The sequence below is a fragment of the Meleagris gallopavo genome, chromosome 2 (genome assembly GCF_000146605.3).
Source record: "Meleagris gallopavo isolate NT-WF06-2002-E0010 breed Aviagen turkey brand Nicholas breeding stock chromosome 2, Turkey_5.1, whole genome shotgun sequence".
Lineage (NCBI taxonomy): Eukaryota > Metazoa > Chordata > Aves > Galliformes > Phasianidae > Meleagris > Meleagris gallopavo.
Genome location: NC_015012.2, coordinates 57,455,891 through 57,469,007, shown reverse-complemented (window position 1 = coordinate 57,469,007; position 13,117 = coordinate 57,455,891). Strand labels below are relative to the sequence as shown.

At 35.4% G+C, this 13,117-nt stretch overlaps 1 protein-coding gene across 1 annotated transcript in view; it reads right to left on the bottom strand.

The window, feature by feature from the left end:
- Positions 1-3,524: 3,524 nt before the first annotated feature.
- Positions 3,525-13,117, bottom strand: part of LOC100544901 (rho GTPase-activating protein 18) — a 10,675-nt gene continuing 1,082 nt past the window's right edge. The window contains exons 2-7 of the mRNA XM_010707407.1: positions 12,443-12,580; positions 11,580-11,657; positions 8,652-8,811; positions 5,928-6,010; positions 4,520-4,726; positions 3,525-3,719 (exon numbers count right to left, since the gene is read on the bottom strand). Coding sequence (XP_010705709.1) covers positions 3,540-3,719; positions 4,520-4,726; positions 5,928-6,010; positions 8,652-8,811; positions 11,580-11,657; positions 12,443-12,580 — 846 coding nt within the window. The 3' untranslated portion in view covers positions 3,525-3,539. The remainder of the gene's footprint in view (positions 3,720-4,519; positions 4,727-5,927; positions 6,011-8,651; positions 8,812-11,579; positions 11,658-12,442; positions 12,581-13,117) is intronic.

The window sequence follows — 13,117 nt, the reverse complement described above, 5'->3', positions numbered from 1 at the left end:
AAAAAAAAAGAAAAAAGAAAAGAAAAAAAAAAATATAACACAAAGTAGAATGATGTATGAATACTTCAAGTGATCCCTATTTCCAGGAAATATTTCCTATTGAAACAGATATTCACTACAAGAGCTTTCTATCCCTATTTTTTATTCTCTAGAATATCTCCAGCAAGTCAACCTACATAATTGATTTGTATGTCATTTCAATCCAAAAATCCTTGATGACAAATATCAATCATATCACTTATAGAGAAGGAGGGCTCCGCAGGATCGTTTTTCTGTTCAACTCATACATAGAATCATAGAATCCTTAGAGTTGGAAGGGACCTTTAAAGGTCATCTAGTCCAACTTCCCTGCAATGAACAGGGACACTCACAACTCAGTCAGAGTGCTCACTGAGAATTTGTTTCGCAGTAATCATGCAATCAGATTCATAGGGCCGCAAAGGATCTCAAAAAGCAATTTGGTATATCTACCTCTAAATTTGCCTGATCTATTGTTTAAGGCCTTCACCCATGGAAACAATGGCTGTAGCTATTGGATAGAAAACTAATTCCTGTTTAAACATTTTTTTTCTCTTCTTCCAGACTGTTGGGATCATGCTTCCTAACAAAAGGATACGAAACTTTTAAAGATGAAAAGGCTATTTACAGTTGTTCCTAAATGGTCTTTTATCAAATTTACTGTAAATTTGCTTCATTTTAGTATACAATTCTGTCTTATTTTGTTTCAGTTGATTTTAATGAAGTTGTCTTCTTCAACTTCAGTTGGCTAACAGTCCTTTTCTCTGTACAGCAGGCATTTAATAAATGATTTTAAAAGCTGCCTGCCTTGAGTGCATGAGAGAAGAATGAGAAATGTCCGCCAAGAAGTAACATTACAGTCAGAAATCAAACAAGGTAATTACTCTGTTTATTTAAACAGAATCATTATTAGCTAATGAATGCATTTTGCCACTTTCACTACCTACATTTATTCATGCTCAGCTGAACAGTATGTTCATGGTGCCCAACTACAGAAGAACAGATAATGAACATCCTCTAGTCCATTCACTATACAAGCTGGTGGGACAGAAAAAGTGATCATAAGTCATGCAGGAGCAGTCTTGCAGAAGGAATTGTAGCACGATTCAAAACACTCAAGTTAGGGCTTTTCATAGAGACTTGACCTGTTTCACAAAAGAGCTGCAGGTACTTGGCTGTAGGATCTGCAGTGGGTCTCTTGTTGATTACTTTGCATAACATACTTGGATATTCATCAGGCTAGACAAAGAGAAGGATGAAGCAACTGCACAGTATTTTCACTTGCAACTCAGATGATGGATTTATACTTACCAAATGTGCAAATGATACCAACCAAGGAAGAAGCACAAGGATTATGAAGAATAAAACTGAAGTTCAAAATGAACTTGCTAAGTGAGAGACAAAGCCTGAAAGAATTGAGATGCAGTTGTTCTCTTTGAACTGCAAGTAGTACACCTCACTTGGGACAATCAGCTGTGTACAGCTGTATCAGATAAGCATTGCACTTTGCCACCAACATGGCTGCTCCTTTATTTTGGAACAATTGCAGTATAGAGAAGAATACAGTGACAGGTGGTATCTATTAGCTATTCTAGTGGATAAATTTGCAGTCATGAGGACATCTTTCTTTGCCTGGCTAGAGCACTGTGCACACCCACCATAGCATAAAGACTTACTCCCTAACACAAACTTGGGCCATAGAATTGTATGCTTAGCTGCCCCCAAAAGCTATCAGCCTTCATAAATCCCATTAACCACACTCAGCACTGTACAAAGATTTTGCCCCAAATCTGCTCTGCTTGCACATTGAATGCTGTTTCTTAAAAGGGGGAAAGAGTTTGACAGAAAGGCCTCGTGAGACATAAGATTTATGCAGATTACCAAATGAGCTGACTGCCACAGAAAATATTGAGATATTTCCAAAGATTATGAAAGTGACTCAAGCTCTGGCTATCTGTGTTTAATCACATGGGGTGCCACAGCATGCATAACTTTCACTTACATCTTATTCAGCTGCAAGCAAGATAATTAACTTTCAACAGTTTCAAACAACATTCACCAGAGTGGTGATTCATCACAAGTTTAAGTGCCTCACTTGCCATCTAATGGTGGAGTTTAGTCCAGGAACTGCACAGTTAAATCACCTCAATTTCAAGCTAAGGCAGTACAAACTCATAATTGGGGTGGAAGGGGAAGCTTTTTTCTTAAAGAATTGAAAGAGTTGAGGCAATTTCAGCCACACAGAAAAACGTATAAATGTCATTCACAATGAAGCCGTATCATACCTGGCAATATGATTTTAAGAGTACTGTGTTCCCAGGCACCCTAATTATGGAAAGCTTTGAGCAGGAGTGAGAAATGAGTGAAAAATTCTACTATTTAATTTTGCAGGGAATCCCCAGAGATTTCTGGGGCTTAAAGAAAATTATTTGATAACAACCTTCCATTTATGTTTAGGTAAGAATTTTGGGTAAGCATTACATGAGACTTCAGTCATAACTCTCTAGTGGATTAAAAAGACATATTTTACTATAAAAATCATCAGCACTGAATTACAAAAAAATATTCTGATATGTGAAGCTGCAATAGCACTTGCCTATTTCAGCATATTTGCTGTTATTTCCATGTTGAACAATGGATGGCAGCATTCCTTTAAGTGTCAGCTCACATTAATTCCACTGAATTGTATTCAAAGAATCCTCTCCTTATTAGACAGTACACAATAAATGTCAATATTTAATTAGCTTTATTTTAAAACTGTAGATAACTCCTGATTTTGTGTATAGATTCCTTCAAGCATAGTCATATAGATATGAAAGTAAGGCAAAGTACTGCTCATGAAATTAATTCATTTTAAAGACGTGTCACTACTGCATACAAAATGAGGTAGGAACACTTAAATATATGGTCCTAGCAGATGCTGGATGCAACTGTCCAAAGGATTCACGTTTTGGCAGACTCAAATATATATGCATATATACATTTATATATGTATGCAATACACATGCATATGTATATTTGCAATATCAATTCCAGTGGATATCACGGAAAATATATTCACACACCACATTCTAATTTTTGTCTTAATATGTTAACCATCTTTGCTTTTATCAGAAAATGACAATTCTTTTTTAACACTTTGCCGTACTCGTATTTGTTAAGATTCAAACCCATGTATTTTTGCAAATTACCACAAGGTGTCTCTAATTCACTGAAATCTTTAGTTTGATCTCAGCTCACAAGATTGTACACCACTTATTCCCTCTACAAAAACAGACTTCATCTACTTTTGTTTCATTGTTCACATTGAAACAACCTATGTGATATCACTTTTCAGAATAGAAACATTTTGGAAAATCCAGGGAAAAGATAAACAGCTCAACCTTCCAAAAGTGTCATGATGGTAATCCATAACTACGAAACCTATCTATTAACCTCCTATTTGTTGAAATTATCTCTTAAATAAATATAGATATCCTCTTGGCAATATCCACTTTTACACTAGAGAGATGACAGACTCATTAGTACAGTATTTCAGATATATGTTTTCTTACATCATTAGGAGTCTTGTCCTGCTTCTCGTGCTTTTCCCGATCATAAGCCATCTTTTTCAGAAGTTTCTTCATAGCTTTGTCCTTTTTCTCCTTCTTCTGGTTTTCAGTGTTTTGTTTTCTCACTTGGTTAACAATAAACTTGGGAATCTAGATGAATATAGATAGTTAGCCTTGAATAACCTCATCATTTCCATCACTAACTAACCAAAATATTATAAATTTACAGATTGTCAAGTAGGAATGGAAAAAATAATATCTATTCCAAAGTAGTAATTAAGGATTCAAATAATATCAAGCTATGAAATAATTTTAGAAACACTGCACTTGTGATGTTGTATCTCTCTTAGTGGAAGACAAGTGAAATTATACTTGTTTTTACTTTCCTCGGCCAAAAAATTCATTCAGCACTTAGTCTGTACAATGGTGATAACTTTTCCACATTTGCAGCAAAGGTCAAGATTGTTTAAAGGTGCTGATGTACAGCAAAGGTTCAAGTTCTCCAGTCTTGTTTAAGGGAGAGTTTCCTTGAGACCATGACACAAGTTCATGTTTTTATCAAAACATACTTTATATAACGCAAAGTCTAGCCCAAAAGTCTGGATTTAAACACCATGTTCCCTGTGAGTATCTCTAAGCAGACAAGAGTAAATTCCTTGTAACAATGCATACCAACAGAACAAATAAAAATATTCTCCAAGGATTTGTTTTTGAGTTCACTTATGGTACATACTAAATACTGAAACTCAGACCATAAGAGCTTAACTCGAGCATAATATGTAATGATTCTATTTCATTCCCAACAGAATCACCTATGAGAAAGAACCCAGCTGGACAGGGCTGACTGATCTTTCTCTAAATCATGGAAATAAGTTCACATTACTTCTTTGTTCAGATGCCTTGTTTGTGAAATTTATGGGATTTTTTTTTCCCCTTAGGAATATACTTACTGTCCAGAGAAGTTTTTGGTACTGAATCATAAAGCGCATGACATTTGCTGTTCCAGCTGCCATAGCAAACTCGCTCTGTTCAATACTCTTTGAGCCAAGCCCTTGAAATGTGAAAAGGTTTGGGGCCATCACCATCGCAACATTGTTTAGTGTCATTTTATTTTTCTCTCGATGATCTATTACCCTTTGGAGGAACTCGAGCAGTACCTGAAATCACAGCAGAATTTAAAGTTCAACTTTGCACATGAAAAAGGTTGAAACATGATACTACATGTTCTTGGAAAAAATCTCATTATTCCTAACAAAGCCACATTAAAAACAAGAAGTGTGGATATGCTTCTTCACAAGACTGCAATACAAGTCTTCTTTATAGAACAAAGTAAATAATTCATGTTAATAATATTTTCAAAAGCATTTAAGTCACTCTAAAGCTCTGTACAGTGAGATTTTCCAAAAGACTTCTTATGTAGGTGTGTAAGTAGCATTTCCCATATGCTTTTGAAAACATTACTGCTGTTTTTTCTTAAAATGAAAGTGAATACAATAATGCCAGCTGTCATTGGAGAGTCTAGTTCTGTGAGGTACAGGAATAGTGGGTAAACCACTGAATTGTGAATGATAAGCGGCCAGTTACAAACTGTCAATCTTCAATTAATTCAGTTCCAGATATTTGTAACTCTACGCAGGAATCCTCCTCAGTGCTTCCACACGTTAAGTGAACTTAAAAAGGAAAATACATTTAAACAATAAAAACAAATAGGATATTTTTGGCTTCGTAGAAGATGTTCTGTATTCCCCAGAAATCCTGCAAATTCACTTTTGATAATGGAAATTTTAATAGCAATTTTTTTTTTCTGAAAGCGATTTCTGATAGCTCTGCTACAGAAGGACATGCTGAGTGATGTGATGCAAATCACATCCTATGAGTGATGTGATGCAAATAACAGTAGGAAGCGTCAATTTGTTATTTATGTAGTAAAAACAAAAGACAAAGATAAAAGTAGGAAATAAAAACAGAAAGATAAACTCATTTCATAAAAGCAAACACTAATGTGTAGGATTCTAGCACATTTTATTTTTTGCCCTGCAAATAATGACTGCTACAGCTAAGAAAAAAAATAGATAAGAAACTTGTAAGAGAAAAGGTCATTCACTGGAAGATCATTATTGCAATCTCCTGGAAAAAATTCAAGTCATACTATTAAAGCCATTTGGGTGGAATTAGGGTCCTAAGTCATGTTTTTTTTCTGAAGTTCTGTCAAATATGAAAAAAAGAATCTTTAGTTTCAGCATTAACTTTGAACAAAAAAAAAAAAAAAAAGAGTTGAAAGACAACAGCATTCATTATAGTGAATTCAAGAAACAGGCAAAATATTCATGCAGGAAAAAACGTATTGGCAATTCTAACCTTCAGTGTGTCTCTGTTTGCTTCAGGTAGAAGGATAACCAAAAGATTCAAAGCTTGCAGCTGCTGTTTCTTCCTTGGAAGATCTGCCAGTGAAACAAAAGAGCTTCAGTATTTTAAAATTGTCATTTGTTCTTTTCAGAAAGCATGATTTTAAAGTGGAAACCTCTTATAAAATGCTGAATGCATGCACATGGCTTGTTGTCATGGTGTGACAAAGAACTGGCAAATCCTTCTTTTCTGATTTTCTTCCAAACAGTCTTGTGTGATTCAGTTGCTGTATGACTCAACTGTCTTTTGGCAGTATTTTTCAGAACCTTGTGATTTTCTATTTTGCAATGTTAAAAGAGAAAACTAGCTGGCTAATGGTTCCTCCCTTTTTGAGCCTGTGCCTAAAATTTCAAGAGTATGTTCAAAGCCTCATTCACAGTTTCTCTGATTGCCTGAACAGTTACACTGTCTTCCAAGTCACCCCCACAAGACACCAGGAGGAACAGCTGGAGTGGCAAACCAGTGGGGATAAAGCCAACAGCAAAGAAGCTGAATACTTATCTACAGCAGGGAGTGTCATAGAAACATAGCATGGCTCCTAAATCCTGGCAGTGTGGAACAATGAAGAGCCCCAACTCTCTCAGGTTTGTCACTTGTGATAAACTTCCTCCTGTCATACTCTAGGGGAAGTGCTCTGGAAAGCCTTCCCAGCAGATTCCTAATGAATCAAGCCATACATAACATAAGCAAAGAAAGACCTGCATCTGACACAGCTTAACGGATCTGGTTTTGTGCATTCCAATTGAATTCCAACAGAACTGCTATTTCAAATATATTTTATTCAAAACAATTTGGAAGATACAGAAAAAATAAAAATAAAAATAAATAGTTAATCCATGATATAAAAAACAGCTTGCTATTTTCTACCATAGTTAAAATAAATGATACAAATAAGAGAATGGTAAATTATACAGTCTTTTAAAACATGTGAATAGTGACAACAGTGTACTTGCCTGCTTAGAAAGACATACATTAAATTAAGAACTCAATAGTAAAACTAAGCAAAAAAAAATTAAGATTTATTACTTAAATCAAGGTTTTCCATCTGTTCATCTAAATAATGTTCTACTTTTATTTCTGCCAGTCACTTAAATTAACAAAATAAATTGTTTTAATTAAGTCATTTAAGTATTTAAATAGTAAAAAGTCTAATCTCACTATTTAAACACATTATCATGAAAAATACCATTTACTGTCCCAAAGATGGCCCTTTTTCTCTAATACCTAATTTTACTGTACTCAACCAATACAATGGCAGGCAATTTAAACAACTGGAGTCTACAAAGTGTTATGTCTGTTTTATATCAAATTATTTCTCTCCATGCATTTTGCATCCTGTTATCTGAGTATTTTCTGGATAAGTAAAACTACAAAAGTCTTGAAGACAGCCCAGAAGTGGCAAGAAAAACCATCCTGTCTCTGAACCATATCTGTTAATTGGAACAACCTTGATGAACTGTTAGCTGTCAGCATCATTGAAAGTATTCTGGCCTGCTTTAACTTTGTGCTCAGTGCTGCAAAATCAACACCACTATGTAACAGGCTTAAGCTCCAGCCCCCTAGTCACACTGATCGAAGGTCTATGCACTTGAAAAGAACTTCTAACCTGGAGAATGGAACTGCCCACAGTTTTGAAGAATGACTGCCTGTCTGCTTGAGCATGGGAATTATCTGATAATACACTTAGAAATAAGCCATCATCACTGAGCCCATAAAAAGGCAAACTGTGTTGATGTATGTGGACTCTCACTCCTGATTCACTGCCACCAAGCTGCTTTCTTTATGTTACAGCTCAGCTGGTATGCTTGCTGTCTTGCGATCAGTTGGAAAGGAGGATGTTTCCACAGGAACTTGCTGATCTCAAGGGATTAGAGATGATCAGCAGTTTTGACAATTCTGTTGTAACTTTTCCTGTGGCAAATGGATAAAATAGTCTCCATGTGCTATGCTAAACAGTATACATTACCATTTTTTGAATTTTGTGTAGAACTATTATATTTTTGCTGTTGTCTTCCTTTAAACAGAGATTATAAATATATAATCTCTGTATATATACCCTTTTTACAAGGGTAGTGACAGGACAAGGAGGAATGGTTTTAAACTGAAGGAGGGAAGATTTAGATTATATGTCAGAGGTAAGTTTCTCTCTGAGAAAATGGTGAGGTGCTGGAACAGGTTGCCCAGAGAGGCTGTGGATGCCCCACCCTTGAAGTATTTAAGGCCAGGTTGGATGGGGCTCTGGGCAACCTGGTCTAGTGCATGATCAAGTGGATGGCAACCCTGCCTGTGGCAGGGGGTTGGAACTTGATAATCCTTGAGGTCCCTTCTAATCCAAGCCATTCTATGATTCTATGAAACAAATATTATTCATAAACTGATACCACCTTACACAATCTTCTTTTAACTCTTCTATAATTCCTAAAGTCCACTAGAAACATAACAAAAAGTGACAATGTGCTTTCATTTTACAAGTAAACTATTAAAGTAGATGTTCAATGAAAAATATTACTTTGCTAATGTTTATTAGCAAGATACACAGTTTTTAACTGATTATAAGTAATATTTGTGATTTGTTTTCTTTTACATATTATTAGTGAAAATGCCACTTATGCTAATTAAACAATTCTCTGCACTGTATTATTTCTTTGCAACTGAAATGGGAAGGACACTACTCACTCTGTACATCTTGGAAAGCTTTGAGATATTCTACAGTTAGGAGAGGTTGAGGCAGTTCACGGATGAAGAGTTTTAAAAGACTTGCTGCATCATGTTGTTTTACATTTTCCCAGTTGAAAGTCCCTTCATAAAATTTTGCTTCCAGTTCTTGGCAAAGGCTCTGCAAGGCAGTAGATACAGACAGCATCAATAACACTTGTCTGCTAGAAGTCATGCATTATACACACAGCAATGTTTTCCTTACTTTGAAAGGGGTAAAGAAAAAAAAAAAAGAAACATCTGAAATGTTGCTTAACTCCATCTGCTGCTGATCTTTTGCTACAAATAGATAAATTGAAGATCAGAAGCACTGAAAACAAACAAGTAGTGATGGGCAGCAGACTGCCAAACATATAGGAAGAAATCCAATGTGTCTGCCTCAGAGCCATCTGGAATAAGAACCAGATACCACATTCACTCGCATAAGGGTTATGGCCTCTCCTTCCCACAAAATATTAAGATGTTGCTGACATAATCAACTATCTTGAAACTACATACCAAAGGGTACTGTTTTAATGTATGCATAATCTTTTTCACAGACAAATACAACAATTACACACGCTGACAAACACCTTTCCATCAAAATATACATTAAGGTGAGGCTGGTTCTCTACTTAAAGTACAGGGAAAAGTTTTGTTTGACTTGATAGCTGGGTATCTTGCAATCTGTAGGGAATGTCATGCTGCCAAACAGGCACAACTTTGCCTACCACTGGATGTTACACATGCTTTCTATGGAAGAAGATTCTACTGCAAAACATATGGTTTTACAGCAGTGGCAACAGAATAAACAGTACTAAGTGATACCTCGTAAGTCTGACAGCAGACATCACTGTACACCCACCCTGCTCCTGTAAGAGTGCTATGACTGGCCTAGAGATGTAAGAACAGAAACACTCTGTAATGAGTGAGTCAGTCTTAGTCGCCCTTAAGGAACAGCTCTTGCCCTGCACCTACTCCATTTGTTTGCCACTGGCAGAGTGGGAATCAGCCTCAGCATCCCTGTTCCAGTAAGGCCAGTGACTTTGCAGGCACCCCTCAACATGCCTCTTCTCCTCACCTAACTTCTTCCAAACAGAAAATGAGCAGAAAGACACTTGAAAGTTTTGCGAAGTATGTAAGATAAAGTGAGGGAAAGTGCTAAGGAAAAATATAGTCTTAATTACTTACCTGGACAAGAAGGGCACATTGGATATAGAATAACAGCTAATTTTTAGGATACTGTTCTCACTGAATTTAACTTTACCCAAATGGAAAATTGCTCAATTTGGAAAGAGAATGTGAACACTCAGGTTGATATAAAAATTGGATGTTCTCAACTATCCTCCAGAGAGAACTCCTGTCTCCATAGATTGTGTACAAGGGTCAGCAGTGTGAAGATACTAACTCAAATGTGTAAAGTCAGGTGGGTATCATTTTCTTCCCATCAACAACAAAACCAGGCTTTAGAAATAGATGAAAATTTTCCTGCTGAGACTCACCACCTCCTACATCCAAATTCAGGCTAAATCAGCATAGCTAATGCAGTATTAAAAAACTAGATAAAATGAAATGCTTTATCTGAAGGGCAAGAGCAGAAATGTCAACTACACATCCTAATGGACCTATGCTTAGGTTTTAAAGTAAAAATATTTAACTATGGGATATCATAAATATGCAATACATTATCTGAATTATAGCTACAAAATAATATTAAAATAAAATAGCAAAATATTTTCTTCCAATTATAAACTACATAAGAAGGATTTTTTTTATTTTTCAATAGGAGAAAAAAAGTTTAAGGAAATTAGAGATAATATACTATGCTGAGTTATTTATTTTTCTACGAAGGTTTCCATTTACATAAGTAAAAGTATGCAACATTTTTTCTAACAAAACAATTACTTAATTCTAAGAACCAGTTTCTGCAAATAAATAGGCAAAAATTTAATGGACAAATAGTTAATGATCTTCTTCCTAGGAAATTGTATTAATTTTATGAAGAATAAGGAGTAAACAAACAAAATCATCTCAAAGTAATTCCAATAGGCAGAACTGATGTAGAGTAGAAAAGAAGGAACGAAGGAAATATGTTTTTAAAAAATCTTAGTTACTGGTAAATAAACAAAGCCAGTTTCCATAATATTCCCTTCCTTCAGTTTCTAGTGAACCAGCTGCTGGACAAAGTTCGACATGATAGAGGCTGGCAGGCATCTTTGGACAGCTGAATCCACTTAAATTATCTTTTAGCATTTAAGGCCAGTTCAGACCATCTTTTTAACACATGGACTCTTGGCATGAATCATACTGTGTATTTAGTTTCCTGCACTAAGGAAAACACTGGGGAAGAGTCTGTGTGTAATTGGCACCCACTCTGTGAAGTGTCAGTGTGTATGAACGGATGTGCCTAACAAGGATGCGTTCAGAGAGCTAAGAAGTTAGTTTGCTGTTCATAAAAAAAAAAATCTGAAAGGTTCTTCAGCACATGCTGCCTGCCTTGCTCTGTAATGTAGGTTAAGTCTAGCTATTAAAGCAAGCTCACAATGCCAGAAAAAAACCTTCCTCCTAGGGTAGAAGACTGTGTATAAACTGTTCAGATGATTAAGCTGGTTCAGGGAAAAAAGCAAGAGGCTAGAAAGCTTGTGCCAAGAATTAATGAGATTTTGGCACAGCTCAATTTGAAACATAGCCTTGACTCTGCTTCCAACTTGAACTTTCCCCAAAACTACACTGGATCAAACCATCAGCCTCCTGGCTAATATAATTCATTTTTCTTTCTGAAAAGACTTTTCTTTATGATTTTGAAGATTTTAATAACAATCTGGCCTCAAAATATACTTCTGTAACAAAATAAAACCAGGGAGATCAAATAAGCTTTTAGGGGTGCTAAAAATCTACATAATGTTTTACCTTTACTCTTGTTGCAACTCCTGGTATTCTAAGAAGTCCTTCTGTTTCCAGAGTTGCCTCTTCTATCTGGGAAATCAACTGTCAAACACAAACCAAACTGAATAAATTAAGATGTCATTTAAAAATTATTGGTAGATGGTTCTAATATATTGGAGCCTTTATGTATGTACATGTGTGGTACAAATGTACAACATATGAGCACACAAATGCACAGTTTAGAAATGGATTAGAGTTGTTGTAGATGTAGAATAAAATCTTTAGTATGGCTCTTGCCCCTTCTATGAACAGTTCTAAAGAGTTTGTCTCTTTTATTAAAAATAAAACTATCTATAGACCTCCTTCAGATGCTAAAGTAGTTATCTCACAAATATTCTTTTTTTCAACTTCACCAGAGGACATCCAAGTACTTCTACATAGTACTAAGATCTACTGGAACACACCAGTAATAATTCACAGTTATTATAAATTGCAGACTAGTTGCAACAACAACAAAAAAAAAGCAAACTATTAATTTACCTCAAAATATGTGTGATACAAAGCAAAGTATCAAGTTTACTAAATTCGTAGAATCAAAGAATCATTAAGGTTGGGAAATACCTCTAGTATCATCTAGTCCAACTGTCCAATTATCATCAATATTGCCCACTAAACCACATTCCCTAGTACCACATCTAATAAATTAATAAGTAAATAAATTAATAAGTAATAAATTAGTAAGTAAAGCTGCAAATAAAATTTTCTGTAACTTTGACTAGAGTAATATATTGTAAGCTTTGCTACAGAGAGAAAATAAATTCAGGACAAAATGTTATTGATTGTCATTTGCAGGTAGGTAATAAGTTGGCTTGCTTGTGCTTATTTACCTTTTGAAAAATCAGTGGGATCTTGGTGCCTGGCACCTTCTTCTGATCCTGTTCCAGTAAAACTGACAGTGGGACACCAAACAAGCCACAGTCTGAAGAATAAAGCAAAAGAAACTGAGATATTATCCGTATCTGTTCCTACACATGCGATGATGGCAAAAAAAAACATATTTTGGAAACAGTAAGCTTATTCAATACATTCATAGTGTTTGTTCAAAGTGTTTGAATGTTTTCATTGAGTTATTACAAAAAGGATTTTGGTTAAAGTGACTCATTCATCTCTTCCTTCAGTCATAAATCAGGACTTTTCTGTTTTGACTTCTGTCATCTGCATGTTCTGCAGTACAGCGAAGCAAATTGTGTAAATGAACCACGTGCATTGTTCTGGTTTATAGAGTGATTCTGATGATGACCATGGAATGCACATCTTCATGCATTCAGTGTAAGATAATATAGACAAGATGCAAAAAGACACGAGTAAAATATCCAGAAATTTGGCTACAAAAATAAAACAGATGTAACTATCACCCAGAGTTACTCTCAATGTCTCTCCATAAGAGTTTTGAAAAAAGAGATTTTCAACCCTTCATGTGGTTTTGCATTATACAAAACCATCATGATAGAATGATTAGCACCTTTCCAAATTGGTTTTTGTTTTGTCGTTTTTTGGTGTTT